Source organism: Thamnophis elegans, chromosome 2, assembly GCF_009769535.1.
Source record: "Thamnophis elegans isolate rThaEle1 chromosome 2, rThaEle1.pri, whole genome shotgun sequence".
NCBI classification, from domain to species: domain Eukaryota; kingdom Metazoa; phylum Chordata; class Lepidosauria; order Squamata; family Colubridae; genus Thamnophis; species Thamnophis elegans.
Window position 1 is genome coordinate 128,071,220 of NC_045542.1, and position 18,707 is coordinate 128,089,926.

The 18,707-nt window shown below is 35.6% G+C and overlaps 1 protein-coding gene across 1 annotated transcript in view; it reads right to left on the bottom strand.

The window, feature by feature from the left end:
- Window positions 1–616: 616 nt before the first annotated feature.
- LOC116524010 (contactin-6-like) overlaps window positions 617–18,707 on the bottom strand; it is a 141,185-nt gene continuing 123,094 nt past the window's right edge. Inside the window, exons 17-22 of the mRNA XM_032239107.1 lie at window positions 16,468–16,702; window positions 16,034–16,149; window positions 14,425–14,611; window positions 4,906–5,018; window positions 3,037–3,205; window positions 617–714 (exon numbers count right to left, since the gene is read on the bottom strand). Of these exons, the coding sequence (XP_032094998.1) occupies window positions 617–714; window positions 3,037–3,205; window positions 4,906–5,018; window positions 14,425–14,611; window positions 16,034–16,149; window positions 16,468–16,702 (918 nt within the window). The remainder of the gene's footprint in view (window positions 715–3,036; window positions 3,206–4,905; window positions 5,019–14,424; window positions 14,612–16,033; window positions 16,150–16,467; window positions 16,703–18,707) is intronic.

Sequence of the window (18,707 nt, forward strand, 5' to 3'; positions counted from 1 at the left end):
CCATACAAAACTTTTCCCACTAACGTTATTGTTTAAATTGAATTATAGAATTGGAATAAATTCATGTCCCTTGTATGGTTTTATTTTTTTTCCTGCTGATCCAAATATTGCTACAAAAAGTAGAAATGGTAAAAAGAAATATTTTTATTAAATTTGAAAAAAGCAATAAATATTTAATTCAAACTGGTGTAATAATATTGTACATCACAAACAGTTGGAACCTTTTCTTGTATTGGTCAGTACTACTGGTTCTTAATAGTTTGCATGTTTATGAAACATATAACAAAACACTGCAATGCAATCCCATGTACTTTTTTACAATTGCTATTAAAGTCACAGATATATTAAAAGACAGATTTTAAACAAGTTGTTGTTCAGTTTCAATATTACATATGATCTTGCACATGCCCATTCAAAAAGACCTCATGCTCTCCTAGGAAACTAGGCAGAAGACTACAGCCTAGATTATGTTTACATTTTAAAGGGCAAATCATTATATTTTCTTCACAGCTTCTATTTTCAGAGACAACAGATTAAACTGATATATGGCGAGTGAAGGGAAATGCCCAATATTTTTGGCTCCTTATTGTTTTGTCCATAAATGTCCAGCAGCTGTTTATCCGGCAGAATTGAATATATAAATCAGGATTATAATTTTGTTTGCAATTATGTCACCAACTGAAGGGCAGACATGCATTCCTTTGGAGCTTAAACCTCAAAAGATAGAGAGAAAGAAGGGACAGTTGAAATTCATGAAGTGGAAGTATTCTTCCTGGTTTCAAAGAGATAAATAAATATATTTTAAACAACATGTATTTTAAGTCATTTATTTGCTATGGGTTTATAGAAAATAAAAACCTTTTTTCTAGACAAAAGGGGCGGCATGGTGGCTCAGTGGTTAAGATGCTGGGCTCGTCCACTGAAAATTGGTACACCAGGTGCCACACAATGGGGTGCCACACAATGGGGTGCCACACAATGGGGTGTTTCCTGTCCTTGCCCATGCCAACCTAGCAGTTTGAAAGCATGCAAATGTGAATAGATAAATAGGTACCACTTTGATGGGAAGGTAACAGTGCTCTGTGATGTCATGCTGGCAGAACATGACCACAGAAATGTCTTCAACTTAATGGCCTTGAAATGGAGATGAGCACCACCCCCTGTAGTTGTCAATGACTAGTGGAGTAAAATCTGAAGAGAGTTCTTCGTCTTTATCTAGGCAAGAGAACTACCAACTGTGACTATTTCAAAGAGTTTTGTGTTTTGGTGCCATTCTCTACACTATTCCTTGCACCATTGGTTAAAAATTAAAACTCTACAGTTAGAGACCAAGCTCTAGTTTAATAAATGATATTGAGTATGATTTCTAATCAGAGTGTCAACTGAATAGTCCAATATGATCCATATGTGTTCAATTGGCAATGAAGTATGAAAAGAAACCCATGCTGTGAAAATTTGAATAGGACTACTGGACTGTGTTTCTTTGCTGACACTTAATTATCACAGCAGCACAAATGTATTAGCTCTAAGTTCAGGAACATGTTAATAATATATTAAAATTAAATTGAGAGCAAACATCTGCTTCATACATGTAGAGAACATTCATAAAATGACATTACATCATGACATCCGTGTAGACTGGGGTTCTCATCTTCAAGCATATAGGCAATTTTATCTTTATTTATATACAATCTTTGTATATTGTCCTGGTCATTAGGCCTCTGTATGGTGCACATCATGAGAATTACAATATAATCCATTATAATGAATATGCTTCTTATTATAAGAGAATCAGTGCTTTATTGTGTCAGGTTTTTCTTTACTTGAGCTTGGTTGTTTTCTTGCAGATGTTTCATTAACCCAAACTAGGTAACATCATCAATGCTAATGCTTGACTCCTCATTTCAATTTTGAGTCACAAATATTCTTCTTGAATAAATCTTGCATATATGACAAGGAAATGCATCAAATGTTCCATTTTAGATCTGCCATTCATCTTCTTATCCCATTTTCTTTTGACTGCTCTTCTAGTTCTCTTTATCAGACAGCAATTCTGATAATCCTTTAGTGTCTTTTATTACTGATAACCGTGCATGGAATTTCCTGCTCTCAACATTTATTTTACACCTTTTCTTATAAAGGTGTAAGGTTCTTATCTTACTTTTGCTCTTGCTTCATATCTCCATCAGATATGGAGCTCTTACTCCATATCTCCCCTATCCACTTGGATAACCCAGGAGATACCTGTTGTAGGTCCAGATGTGGATGACTTTAATATCATAGACCAATCTGCCTGTGTCCATGATGGGTCCATATTATGGAACAAATTGCAGTTTGTATTCTTAAGAAGTAAAACAGTATTAAGAAGTAAAGTTTGTAGGTTGCTCAAAGCATGGATGTCAGTTCTCCTAGTCACTTACTCTCACACATTTGCTCTTCCCCCCCTCTAAACTAATTCTTGATTTCTAAAAATCATATGTTGCCCCTTTAGAATGTTCTTTTCAGGTTTACAAATGCTTTTAAATGGAGTTTAGTTCACAAATGTCATTATACAGTAATAAATGCACACAGACATTCATATGAGGCCTTGATTAGCAATGTCCTTTCTTCCCTTCCCCTTCCCATTTTGTGTTCCATTTTCAGCTGATTGTGAGCCTGCAGGCAGGGATATTACATAGTTTAACCTATCTATCACACTTGGTATATTTTAAGCTGTTCTAAAATGGTAAATAATGAAGACAATTGTGCCAAAGACTGATTTCAGTGCAGTACAAATTTCCACACAGCTGCAGGTTTCATTTATATCAACAAACTGCAGAGCTTTACACCCCATCCACTCAGGAAATCCAAATGTGCTTTTATAGATCAAATGCTCTTCCCTTTCCTAACCAAGATATGGTCCCTATGTTCACTTAGCTGCCAACTAAGATGCTGTCTTACTAAGATAGAATATGTCTGTTTTCAGCATTCAAGGTCTATAGTGATCATTTGGGAGGGAGGGACAGTGGGACAGAGGAGCAGGGAGACAGAACTCACTTGACTGGGTTGGAATTCTAATTTCTTCACTGCTGCTTCCATCTCCTCCGTCACTTACAGTTTTTATTTCAATGAGATAATCATCTTCGAAAGGTACTAGAAGTTCAGCGGAGGTAATGTTTGTCTTTAAGATATGAGTGGTGCTTTGTCGATTTTGCCTATACAAAATCTAAATATAAAAGGAGAGAAGGCGGAACTGGTTACATAGGTTCCTTTTGTTTATATACGTTTATCATTTATTTTTAAAGATTCATCTTCAGCTCATGAAACAAAACATAAAATTCAAAAATCCCACTAGGATCATTCTGGAAAAAAATAATACTCTGTTCCTGTTGCTTATAAGTGTTCTGTATGAATTCAGTGGGGCTATAAGGAGATGTTCAGGGTGCCTGCCCGTTGTTCACACAATGGCACATTTATTTGCATTGGCATCCTAAGCCATGACAAATATAGGAAGGTAACAATAGTATGGTATTTGGACCATTATAGCTACATGCACCTTTGGCACATTTGGAAAATATGTTCTGGACATCACTGAAAACCAACTGTGGTGACACGAATCATCAGGCACAACATGTTGGGAGTGTTTGCCTTTTTTGTCTTTGTAAGTGAAAACACTTTCTCTTCCTGGTGACTGTTAATACAACTGCTTGCTTTCACTCTTTAATTTTTTTCTATGTTGGACTGATATTTTCTTACTCCTATGGATGCACACGAAGTGAATCATTGCCTCAATTGTCACATTCTTGGGGCATACTATATTTGTGTATAAGTGGAAACAAATACCAATAACGATCACCAAAATGAAGCTGGTGAAGGTAACATTATTTCCAACATGCTAATTCTCTATTAAACAATGGCGATATTTTTATGTTTTATTCAAATTCATAAGAGCCGTATGTGATCTGAGAAGTGTCACAATTTAGTCACCTATTTAGCTCATTAACATCTTTTGCTAATGTGAGCAACAGCATATGAAAATCTTTTCCAATTGTGACATGCTTCGACAGTGTGAACGTCTAACTCCCAGATTTTTTTTAACAATAGTCATGCTAATCAGAGAATTCTAGGAGTTAGACTACACACCTTAAGGGTATTCAGATTTGAGAAAGCTACCCTGGATGCAATAAAGTGAGATAGCATATTTTCATATATTTGTGGGTGATTTTCTCTACAGGTATTAACAACCACAACAGAGAAGATACTTCACCCCTTTTTAAAATTAGATTGCTCTAATGAACAATGGGATGTGAGTAAACAAGGAACACAACTTTGTGTGAACAGTTTATTCCTACAAAACAGTTGCATTAGTGTTTGACACCTGGAATTGTTGCATACATTTCTATTATAAAACACAGTCAGCAAAATAAACTCAGGATGCCTGAAGACTGTTGTCTTCTGGCAATAGGGTACAACAAGTGAATATTTATTTTCTGTTCCCAGTTTGTGATCACTCATATCCTCTGGCATCCAAGCTTTCATGAGCTTGGTTTCTCCTTTATAATTACTAGAATTCTCAGCCAGCTTGGGTAGCTCCACCACAAGACAAAATTCTGAACAACGTTTGCCTTTTGAAACAGCAGCTTTTTGTCTTGTTATTTCATAATCTCTGTTTTCTTTGTCCTCACTTTGATATATATTTTTGCACTGACAAAATGAATTTGTTTGAAGTGTCTGGAATACAAACTAGCCCAACGTTATTATGTAACTTTATAAATTTCGTACTACCTGCTCCAAATATCAACATGGTTTTATGTAGTCAACAACCTTTTAAGAACAATAGATCACAAGAAAGATAGAGACTTGGTTAATTCAAACTATCATTACTCATGTACGTAACATTTACTAGGATCTTCATGAGAATCTTACTTTATAGCCTAGGACATCGGACTCATTTTCCATTGTTTTCACTTGGTCCCAGTTCAAGCATATTTTTGAATTGGTAAATCTCCAGACTATGTTTGCTGGCTGCTGACTTGGAGCTATGAAAAAAAGAACATAATATTCAGGAAATACTTATTTTTCATAATGCTACTGATAAACGGTTGGCAAAATCATCTGAGTTACAGTAAACCAAGTCATTCTTGGAACCCTTTCATTACAAATTATTTTTGCTATATAAGGTGTTTCTAGGGCTGTTCAGAACTGAGGACATATTATTGATACGGAAATTGCGTAAAGATATGTGAACTATTGTCCTTATTGCCCACAATTTGGCAGTTACTTCTTTCACTATCCACCTGTTGGGTTTCATTAAGAGATTCACATACCCTTCGACTGTCAATATCTATAAGAGCAGAAGGTATTACTGGAGCTCACTTGCTTTGATGGGGAATTTTTTTCATTCTCATTCTTGGCTTTTTCTCTTACTGATAGTATGCATTCTTGCTTGGACATGATAGCAAGAAGTGATAGCTTCTTTTGATTGTCCCAGAAGAATGGGACATAAAGGAATAATTAAAAAAAACTAATCAAGGAGAGAGGCAACCTGGAATTAAGGAGAAACTTCCTAATAGTGAGGACAATTAATCAGTAGAACCGTTTGCCTTCATAAGTTGTAGGGGCTTCATCACTGAAGGTGTTTAAGAAAAGACTGGACACCCATCTGTCTGAAATGGTACAGGGTCTTCTGCTTGGACAGGGGGTTGAACTAGAACTATCTCCAAATCCCTTCCAGCCCTCTTCTGATTGATTGAATCTGGACAATTCTCACTTGGCACACTGTGGATTTAGCTAGGTCTCTTTTAGCACTGAGATTTTTTTTTTAAAAAAAACATCTTTATAAAGAATTAACTAGGAGAAAAATATGGAACTATATTACTAAATGTAATCATGGGAGATCTAAGAAGTGCTTCCTGCTAATCCATGCAGCTGCGAAACTAAGGAGGGAAACAATTTACAATGACTGCAAGCTCTGCCTGTTGTTTCTGTGGTCAATATTTGGAATATAAATGAAGAGGAACTTGTTTGTTTATACTGGTATGGTGTGTAGGAAATTTTGCCTTCTAGGAAAAAGCTTGGAACATCCATGTAGGTAGCAGCAGGAAGTCTCCTACAGATGGATGTAAGTTCACATGAAAGTAGCTCAGACCTTCATGGTTTAATATAAGCCTAAAATATCAAAGTCTTCTGAATCTACCTCCTCCCAAACTCTGCATGAATGCTAGTTTCCTTATGCAATTGTGTCTGCCTTTTCTTCAGATCCAGACCAAGATTAATTTAGTCCAAACTTTTATTTAATCATTTGTACCAACAACTGAAATCAAAACAGCATGGCTTTGTGTAAATTTATAGATACTTATATTATTAATGTATTTGGAGCATCTCCTACATACATTCTTACATTCCTAAATTTAGGTTTTCTGAAAATCTTATAAAATTGGATAAGATAAAATTAGCCAAAATGGCCATTAAAATGATTCCTTTTTGTCCATGTGAAGACTGACCAAAAGTTTACAGCTGGGAGAAAAAGAATGTTTATAACTTATTTTGAAAGTATATTGGCCCAAATTATATAATTCATAGTTTGTACATGTTTTTCCCCCAAGGATAAGGTTGACTGACAAAATAAATATTTCAGATTCATGAATCTCATAGTAGATAACTTGGCACAGGATGGCTGCTTGCACAATATTTAAGTAAAGAAAATCTATAGTTTTATACACAGTTACACAAAGTTCAATGCAAAACATAACAGTTACTCCCATATACCCACTGAGAGTCCCACTGACTCTCTCTCTCTCTCTCTCTCTCTCTCTCTCTCTCTCTCTCTCTCTCTGTGTGTGTGTGTGTGTGTGTGTGTGTCTTGTGTAAATGCAGACTTATCTATTATCTAGATGATAGAAAAATAAAATAGAACACAGACTGCGCCCAAGTTATTTTTGTTGATGCTATCCAGCTATAGCCTATGGGTAAACTTCCAGCTTGCCACTTAATATTAACTGCAATTGGATGAAAAAGAAGAGATCTTCATCCAGAGCTAGGAAACACAGTTACCCTGTTCAAGCATAATCTCAGTCAGTACAATGTTCCTGTAAAGCCCCTATCAATTATTCAAAACTTTCCTCCATGGATCTGGGTAATATTTGCTTCTTTCCTCACATAATTACCCTTATAACTTAGTACTCTCAAATGCCATGCAGTTGGAAGAAAGGTGGAACATTTTATATAGTATCTTTCATGTAATACATATTCCTTGGTTGCATGGTTATATAACAGCACATTACTCCTCCTGATTAGCTATTAATTGCAGCTGACAAATTACATAAGTTTTCAAGGACACCCCCCCCCCCAAAAAAAAAAAAAGTTCAGTAGCCTTTTGAACAGCACCTTTGGGGCATCCCTGACCTGGATGACTGAGAACTTCCATAGACATTTACATGAATCCACAAATGCTTCACAATCATCATCATCATCATCATCATCATGATGACTTGATTGATTGATGAATCACACTTCTGTATTCTTCATTAAAATATCATAGATTTAGTCTTAATATAAAACTCATTTTTGACATTTTTCTCCCCACTTTTTATATATTCTTTCCATGGAATAGATGAAACAATATTTTTTCTTCTTCTTCACATTTTACTACAAGTTCATGGTCTACTTTTTTCAGATCAATCAAATGTTAGTCCATTAATTGCAACAGGAATTGACCAACAGATTGTCACCCAAGCCTGACATCATGGTCTGAAAGAGTAACTGGCCCAAAGTCACCCAGTTGGCTTTCACACCTATGGCAGGATTACAACTAACAGTCTTCTGGTTATCAGTCTTATGCCTTAAACACTAGAAGAAACTGACTCAAAGAACAATAGATAGATATATAATAGTTGAATATATATATATATATATATATATATATATATATATATATATATATATATATATATATATATATATATATATATATATATATATATATATATATATATATATATATATATAGTTAGCTTCCTCCCATAATTGGGGCTTACCAGGGGTTGTAAAAATCTAATAGATACCTTTCACCCTGGCTTCGCTGATAACGGATAAGAGCCTGTGGCCTAATGGCTAAGAAGTCTGCCTAGTATGTAATATAGCCCAGGTTCAAATCCCAGTAAGGGTATGACTAGCTGATGAGTGCTAAATAGCTTGAAATAGATCTATACTAGTCTCCCTTTATTTATTTATCAGCACAAATAAACACACACACACACACAAACACATATATACACACACACACACACACACACACATATACATACACGCACACACAAACGTATATGTGTATGTGTGTGTGTGTGTGTGTGCTGATAAATAAATAAAGGGAGACTAGTATAGATCTATTTCAAGCTATTTAGCTCTCATCAGCTAGCCATACCCAAGTTTGGGAATCGAACCTGTGCTCCATTGCCTCCCAGGCAGGGAGTTAACCTTTTGAGCTACAGAGAACGACTCCTTATCAGCCAGCCAGGGTGGGAGGTATATACTTAAAGTCACAACCCCTGGTATGCCCAAGTATGGGAGGAAGGTCACACTTCCACTCTCTGTCATTAGGCTCGTCACAAGAGACCATCCAGACAGAAACCCAATATTTTTTACTGTTGCCTTTTTTTTTTTGTTACATTTGTTATATTTATGCTGATAAATAAATAAAGGGAGACTAGTATAGATCTATTTCAAGCTATTTAGCTCTCATCAGCTAGCCATACCCAAGTTTGGGAATCGAACCTGTGCTCCATTGCCTCCCAGGCAGGGAGTTAACCTTTTGAGCTACAGAGAACGACTCCTTATCAGCCAGCCAGAGTGGGAGGTATATACTTAAAGTCACAACCCCTGGTATGCCCAAGTATGGGAGGAAGGTCACACTTCCACTCTCTGTCATTAGGCTCGTCACAAGAGACCATCCAGACAGAAACCCAATATTTTTTATTGGCTCTCCCTTTATTTATTTATCAGCATAAATATAACAAATGTAACCAAAAAAAAAGGCAACAGTAAAAAATATTGGGTTTCTGTCTGGATGGTCTCTTGTGACGAGCCTAATGACAGAGAGTGGAAGTGTGACTTTCCTCCCATACTTGGGCATACCATACTTGGGCATACCAGGGGTTGTGACTTTAAGTGTGTGTGTGTGTGTGTGTATGTATGTATGTATGTATGTATGTATGTATGTATGTATGTATATATATATATATATATATATATATATATATATATATATATATATATATATATATATATATATATATATATATTTGTAGGTTTTGCTAAAGGGGAAAAATCCCACTCTTTAAGTGTTGAGAGGAATATATAGAGAAAAGTAACTATGACAATTCGAGTTTCAAGCCTAAAGTCACTTATGTGTATTTAGTACTGTAGGTCTTATTTGGGATTATTTATCTCTATCTCTATCTCTCTATCTCTATCTCTATCTCTATCTCTATCTCTATCTATCTCTATCTCTATCTCTATCTCTATCTCTATCTCTTTATCTATCTCTATCTCTATATCTATATCTATCTCTATCTGTTTATCTATCTCTATCTCTATCTCTATCTCTATCTCTATCTCTATCTATCTCTATCTCTATCTCTATCTCTATCTCTATCTCTATCTCTATCTCTATCTCTATCTCTATCTCTATCTCTATCTCTTTATCTATCTCTATCTCTATCTCTATCTATCTATCTATCTATCTATCTATCTATCTATCTATCTATCTATCTATCTATCTATATATATATATATATATATATATATATATATATATATATATATATATATATATAATTTATTTGTGCTGATAAATAAATAAAGGGAGACTAGTATAGATCTATTTCAAGCTATTTAGCTCTCATCAGCTAGCCATATCCTTACTGGGATTCGAACCTGTGCTGTATTGCATCTTAGGCAAACGTCAGCCATTAAGCCAGAGAAGAAGGTATATATTTAGAGTCACAACCCCTGGTAAGCCCAATTAGGGTATGGCTAGCTGATGAGAGCTAAATAGCTTGAACCACAACCAGGCTTACCAGGGGTTGTGACTCTAAATATATACCTTCTTCCCTGGCTTCAGCTGATAAGGAGGAGACCTGTGGCTTAATGGCTAAGACGTTTGCCTAAGATGCAATACAGCACAGGTTCGAATCGCAGTAAGGGTATGGCTAGCTGATGAGAGCTAAATAGCTTGAAATAGATCTATACTAGTCTCCCTTTATTTATTTATCAGCACAAATAAAAAAACCACAAATATAACAAAGGCAACAGTAAAAATATTGGGTTTCTGTCGTGATGGACTCTTGTGACGAGCCGATTGACAGATGATGGAAGCAGTTAGCTTCCATATATATATATATATATATATATATATATATATATATATATATTCATCTGCAATATCGTTCATGTGCAAGAATTTGTTTGAAGAATAGCAATATACATAAATTCAAACTTGATATGCAAAACAGGATTATCTTAGTGAAGGATTCTATGTAGAATATTTCAGACATAAGGATGCTTCTGTTGTTTAAAAATATTGGGTAGTTACTGCTGAACAGCAAAGGTTTGCTTAAATTTATAATCTTTACCTCACTTTCTTTTTGATGTGCACTAAATTGAAAAATGTTTATAAGAACCTAGCATGCATTAAAAAAGCAAACCACAAAGTACCCTTTACTTTTGCATTAGAGGCCATGTCTCTATATGTAACCTAAAAGAAAAAGAGTCAAAACAAAAAAGGGGAAAGTGACATTCCAGTGAGTGTAAGTATATTTATTGGGGGCCAATCTCTTAATCTAAAGAAGACCATGCACGGACAAGATTAACAGTAGCCTATCAACTTAATGCAAGATAAATGGAAAGAACACTTTCCCACACCACAGAGAATTGTAAACACCATTTAAACACCATTCCAGCTTTCATGTGTGTCCAATTATACTGAATCAAGGGGGTAAACTGACTATGGAAATGTTGGCATTATAAAACTTGGATCTTCCTGTTTTTAGGTTTCTTATGTTTAAATTGTTCACAAAATATCCCAGTCCAATTTCAATGTGGTTTTTGTTAGACATGAAAGCTTTGAGTACTTTCAAGCCCTTTGATATTCTTATCAGGAAATAATAGAATTAATAGAACTATACACCTCTGTTTCTCCTCCCTTTCATATCCCAGTCATAGATCAATGGATAGACCATCCTGAGTCTCTTTCTAGCCCCTTTTTCAGGAAAGTATATTATTAACTGGATGCAAGCTGAACTAAATATTGGGCCAAAAAACAAGAAAACTGATGACTATTCATTGTGCATTACATTCATGTAGTGATATTGATAGACTATATCTGTCTCACAAAAATGTGGGGGGGGAATTAACTTCAGGTCAAACAAGTTATAGAAGAAGGCTGAATATGTGACAGACATCCAAGAACAAACATTGATGTAAGTGAAAAATTTGAACTTACTATATGTGCTGGAAACCAAATGTGAATATTGAAATAGTGTAATAAACACAAGAACGGAATTTTTGGCAAGGAAATTCATTACATGGTTGATTTCTGCAAAAGATCCAGAGGAAAGTGGATAAAGATAAAACCTAGCAGTGACCTGCAACTGGAACATTAAAAAAACAGCTACCTACTCAAACTAATGCACTTAAGGCTAGACTTTTAAAAAAATGATCAAATGATTCAAGGTACAGATTTTTCAAAGAACCAGAAGAAGCAGTATATACTATACTGCTTAGGAATAGCACATGACATAGTTGCTAAAATGATTCAGTAGAACATCTTCAAAAAATATCATGAGCCAGCAAGTATAAATTGGTGTGAATATAGATATAATAATTGAAAATGACAAGGTTAAAACATTGTCGAATTTCTAAATACAAACTGATAAAGTCTTGGCTTATAACCCATCAAATGTAACTGTGGCTGATTGATGTTACAATACCAGGAGATAAAGAATTGGAGGGGAAAATAAAGTAACAAGATTTGAAAATCAAAATTGAAAGATTATGGCAGTTGTGATGATTACAGGTGCACTAGGTATCATATCCCCCCAAAATTGGACATTCATAAAATTCATAAAGGCAGACTGAGTATCATACAAAAAAAAAAAGACATTCATAACATTTCCACCTATTGATTACAAAAATCCACACTGTTTGGATCCACATATATACTACCCCAATATATTGTGACATCCAGGCTCTTGGGAAGAACTCAGTGCATTTTAAGGCCAACACCAACTAAAGAATTGGCAGCTGTAATTTCATATTTTTCAATAAATTAAAACAATAAATTTGCTTCCCAACACCTAGTGTTTTGGGGCACGCTACACATTGTTTAAAACTTTTGAGAATGAAAACACACACACAAAAAAACCAACGAAGAACAAAAGAAGCAAAGATAGCAGAAAAGATAAATCCAGTTGGGAACAAAGAAGTAAAGAGAGCATCAATCATTATCACCAAAGGATTGGGTAAAATGCCATGTCTTCAGGGCCACTCAAAACTAGTAGAGAGAGGGTATATTTCAATTGCAGGGAGAATCTCACTACAGAGGGTAGACAGTGTTGCAGAGAAGATGCATTTCTGGTGTCTCAAAAGATGACATTGCTTAATAGAAAGAATACCAATCCCACAAGAGCTAAGTGGCCAAGCAAATGCTATTGGAGACAGGTGGTCACTCAGTTAACTAGGACCTATGTATGGCTTTATCAGCAGCAAACAACATCTTGAATCTAGACCCTCGATGGCACAGTGGTTAAAGTGCAGTACTGCAGGCTACTTCTTCTGCCTGCCTCTAATTTGGCAGTTCAGATCCCACCAGGCTCAAGGTTGACTCAGCCTTCCATCCTTCCAAGGTGGGTGAAATGAGGACCCAGATTGTTGGGGCCAATATGCTGACTCTGTGAACCGCTTAGAGAGGGCTGTAAAGAATTGTAAATCAGTAGATAAGTCTAAGTGCTATTGCTATTGCTACAGCAACTTTAAGCATTACCGAACCATCACTGTGGCCATAAATAGCTATTGCTATTGTTATTGAACTACACCCAGAAGCAAACTGATAATCAATGTAGTTTGCTACATGAGCATGAGCATATCAAAACATCTCCATCGCTGGCATAATGCTGCATCCTGGACCTGTTGAATCTTCTCAATGTCTTCAAGGGCAGCCCCATGTACAGCAAGTGGTAGGAGTCAAACCTTGAAATAATGACTGCCTGCCTGTCTAAATAGCCCTCTGATCCAGGAAAGGGTTCAAGTGGTACACCAGATAAACCTGTGTGTAGGTCTTCCTGGCCATAGCTGCTAGCTGCTTATCAAGCAGAAAAAAACCCTTCCTTTTTTGTACCAGCCTTGAATGATGAAGAGCCATCCTACCCAAGGTAAAACATTTTGAAGGCTTATGTTATGCCAGTGAAAACCAAGAATTCATTAACGCTTTAAAAGAGCCTGGCAAATAATGCCCCAAAGCCAGCTGAAATGAATGCATTTAAACACACCTAATTCCTTCATAGATGGTGAATTTCTTATACTTGCTTATAATGAAATAGCAACAGTCATTTTCTCCTGTTTATCAATAATAAAATAAGTGTATGCCCATAGGCCAAAGCTCTGCTTCTTTTTCTTTATCTTATTATTGTTGGATGCTGAAATTTCAAACATTGGAAACACACTTTTAAACTCAAGGTTGCTAGAAATGCCAGCTGTAAATGTGATCAAGCCTTCAATATGGCAAAATGACTATTTCCTATTTTTAAAAAAAAAGCATTTGTTTACAATTGTTATTTCTATTTCCAAATTACGCAGTGCACAAAACTAAGTGTGAATATAAACACTAGGATACTGATTTATTTTGTTTTATGTGAATCAGAAAATGTGCAACCAAGGCATCTACAGAATCTAATGATTTTGGTCACAATGAAGAAATGAGCTTTATGACGCAGACTTTTCTTTCCCTCCCTCCCTCCCTCCCTCCCTCCTTCCCTCCCTCTCTCATCTGTGCAACGTCATAATATAAATATAAAAATGAGTATAGCTTACACTGTTAGTTTCATAATTTGACCTTCCCCAGGGATACACATTTACTCTCCTTGCTATACTCTCCTTGCTATACTGTGCTTAGGAAATAGATGCCTAAGACACACATGAACAGACAGGAAGGCTTTATTAAAAAAAAATGACCAACAGAAAATATATTTGATAATTAAAGAAGTGCAAGTATTATTCGGAAGAAAAGAAGCTACTTCTGATTTTAATCATTTATGGTAACTAGGAATCCATGTTATAGCTTGCTTTTCAAGTAATGTTTTGCTTGTTGTTATACTAGATGGCAAGGTTCTGCATTTATTGTGAGGCAAATGCACTTGTGCTTTTCATTCATTAGTAATTGAAAATACTCACGTGGTTTTTTTGTAGTTACATTTACTGGAACACTGGATGGACCAGTTCCAGCTGTGTTGTAAGCCCTCACTGTGGCAAAGTACATGGTATTGGCCTTAAGACTGGTAATGTTTTTTGCTGTTACATTGCCATTGACTCTTATTTTCCCAGTTGTTGAATCTTTGGAATCATCCATCCAATATAAGACCTAAAGTTTAAAAAACAAAGACAGAAATTTTCTCCCTCAATTATGGCAAGAAAATTGACAAAAATAAAGTTTCAGAAGGAACAAATAATTTTATAAAAACATATGTCACATATTAAATATAAATTATATGTAAGCACACTACTTCATTTTTTCCTTTTTTAGATCTCCAAATGTGAAATTGTTTTTATCTAGGCAGTTATAATTAAATAGCTACTGACTTACACCTTTTCTGAGTTCTAACAAATGTTTGATGAGGACTAGCTGATAGTCTATGAACTACATTAGCTATTCTAACAACAAAGTTGTTTTCCAAATGTGGATTAGTCACACAAAGTAGGAGGTAGCAGCCAAGTTGGCAGAACACCAACTTTTGACGAACTAAAAATAAAGATTAGGGGGAAAAATCCTCAAGGACGTACTGTAAGAACATCTCAAAATACAAAGCTTCACCTGGCTTCTTGACCCTGAAATAGCAGCTCTCCGTAGCTGAGGAAAATAACAGAAAACGATTCTTTATAGCTTTAGAGGTATATACAGAAATTATGCCTTTCGTGAGATGTAGCAGATTCAGAGCTGTAGTTACTACTTCCTTACCTGTCCTCATTCCCCTTTTAAGTATAGGGTCAACTTGTTAAGCTAACAGTTATAATCTTGGCCTTTCTCATATGTAAGAGAGTACTGTGGTATATTTCAAGAAATAGGACTGTAGTGTTTTCACACATTGAATGACTCCATTTGCAGTCTTGTGATTTTGCCTCCTTAATCAGTTATACAGTGATTCATCTCTGAATCTAGTTTGGACATGTTCACATTATCTTTAATCAACATTCTATGTATGACCTATCTAAATGCCCAGCCTTTGCTTTTTGGTATGCAAGAAACCAATACATTTCTGCCCTGCCTCCCTCCCTCCCTCCCTTCCTCCCTCCCTCCCTCCCCCTCCCTCCCATCCATCCATCCATCCATCCATCCAACTTTTTTGCAAAAAAGCTATATGTATATATGTATCTATCTATGTGTCTATGTATGTATCTATCTATGTGTCTATCTATGTGTCTATCTATGTGTCTATGTATATACATATGTATGTATGTATGTATGTATGTATGTACGTAGGTAGGTAGGTAGGTAGGTAGGTAGGTAGGTAGGTAGGTATCTATCTATAGATAAAGGTATATAGATATAGATATATAGATAGTATTCTACCTATAACAACATAATGAGATGGAAACTACTTAAGCAGAAAAAGGATCAGTTGCCAAAAAGTGAAACCCATATGGTGAAATAGCACACTAGAGCAAGAACAAAGACACATGTGAAATTAGTGAACAGACAAGGTTATTTTAGAGAAAACAGCAGATGGTAAAGATGGGAAGCATATATTTTGGCTGAGAATATTTAATAGGTTTTCAACAACAACACCTCATAGCCAAGAATCCTTCCAGTATGTCTGGTCCATACAAGAGGGTTCCAAGAGACTTCCATTTCAAAAGATGAGAAGCTTTGTACTGAAATGCCAGTTGGTGCGATCTGAGGCTCTAGGAAAAAGCAGAGGCACAGCAAACCTTGTTGCTTAATTTTTAGCAGGCTATTCCTAAAACATTGGGACTGCATAGTTGTTAAACCAAAAAATAGAAGAAACTTCATCATAGAGATCCTGAAATAATAAGATTTATAATCTCATCCGTAAGATTTATGACTTAATTTAAAGACTTTCTGTGTATTAAGTATTAAACCACTGCATCATGTGCGTATTGCATCAGCCATATTACTGGGAGCATTTCAGACAGGTTTCCAAATTCTGTTTCATATGACAGAAATAGATAGAAATATGAGATATGTACTACTTTACTTACCATCCTCTCCAGAATACACAAGAAATACTGGGCTCAGTGTGCCTATTCCTTCATGATTAAAGACACCCACTTTCACTTCAAAGGGAAATAATGATGGGATGCTTTCATTTCTGTAGATATATTTTGATGCCTCCACTGAAGTCACCACTGCTTTAGTCCAGCTGAAGGAGCCAAGGGGCCGAAACATAATAAGGTATCCAAATCCTTCCCCATTTTGTAGTTCTTCAGGAATGGACTGCAAGAAGCATAATAAATCACTTCTAACCAGTGTACCTGCTCTCTTCATCCCATCAAATATTTTATGTGTATTGACTTGGTTGACTGGCCTTGAAGAGAAAATGTTTGTTCCACCAGCCAACATAGTATTGAAAGCAACAATTAAAAGAAAAATCTATTGAGACAATCAATTTAGAGACAAAAGACCTAATCAGCACCATTAAAATTTTATACTTTAACAAAATGGAGAGAGAAGGGTCAATGGGAAAAAGTAGCAACATTGTATAACATGAACCAGAGCAATTAAGAACTGAAACAGTGTTTTTTTAAAATTAAAATACCACATAAGAGTGATGACAGGGCTCCCAGCCAAACTGACTGAGAGACCTGATAATAGATTGACAAAGGATAACATAAGAGATAGAAATTTATATTGATAGTCCCAAATAACTAATTATCTTACATCAATGGCGGCTTCGTACCAGTTCGGACCGGTTCGGCCAAACTGGTAGTGGTTTGGTGGCCTGGATCACCGGAACCAGCAGCGACCCAGGCCTGCCAAACTGGTTCTATGGGTGGCGCTATAGATGCCACCACCCTGTTTTTCAGTTCTGCACATGTACAGAACAATTTTAATAGCACTGTGCATGTGTGCGCAGCACACACATGAGCGAATCAGCAGTAGTGCCTGCCGGAACCCACCCCTGCCTTACCTAGATTATTTTTTAAAAAAATCTCAACTCTAAATTAGCAATAAGGTAGTCAACCAGACCCAGCCTAGGCACTTTGATCTTGTCATTAAGCTCTTCATGCATACATATATAGAGTAGACAGAGTAGATGATGATAGATAGATAGATAGATAGATAGATAGATAGATAGATAGATAGATAGATAGATAGATAGATAGATGATACCTACATACCTACATACCTATACATACATACATACATACATACATACATACATACATACATACGTTATATTTTAGAATGAAACAATCCTTTTCCATACTCCTTGCCAATGTTTTCTGCATCATTATCCTGGCTTGCTTTATTCCATAATCAATGAGCATCCTAATTCCCAACAACTTTCTTATTTCCATTCAATCTTCTACCAGCACAGAAGACTTGATTTAAAAATTAAAGTCAGTCTTAACTAAGAAAACCAACTTTTCAAGAATTTTAACTTTTAAACTCAAAAGTATAATGATTATCTCAGATTCAGAGTGATTCTTCGCTGCTATCTGTTCAACACACTTTGCCATCTTAAGTGTTTACTGTAGCTTTGACATCTTACAATGGAAAATTTAAAATGCTGCATGAATACACTTTTATACCATATAAAATTAAATCCTCGATGGACTCATTTGAAATGTTTAGTTTATGAGAAGTGAGTGGGTGAAAGATTTCAAATTGATACTCGTCCACATCTCAATCTGCTTAGTTGTTTTTCTTTTTGAGATCATTCAGGGTCAGTTAGTCTCTGATGCTTTCTGTGAGTATTAGCATCTAACTAATTATGAATACTGCTGTTTACTCTTGTCTGAGTCTTAAGGAATAAAAAAGTTATAGACTACCAATATTTAGTTTATTTATATCCATAATTTATTGGATTGTTTGGTTAAGTATTTCAACTTGAAATATTAACTGGCACCTGATGGATGACCAGAAGTATCTGTGTATGTGTGTTTGTGTTTGTGTATGTGTGTGTATGTGAGAGAGAGAGAGAGAGAGAGAGAATGAGAGAGAGAGAGAGAGAGAGAGAGAGAGAGAGAGAGAGAATGGGCATCATTCATATAATTTAAATTGTTTCTGATGCTTCTTTAATCTCAGAATTCATCAGCTAGCTATTTCATCCATCATAGTAAAGCAGATTATGGTGTTCTGTTGTGTTAGCTAATTCCTAGAAGAAAAAGCTTCATGTCAAATGAAAATTAATTTGGAGCATCTGGGGGATTCAAATGTACTCTATGTTATCTTTCTTTTTCTTTCTGATATAAAGAAGAGAGAGATTATGAAAGGA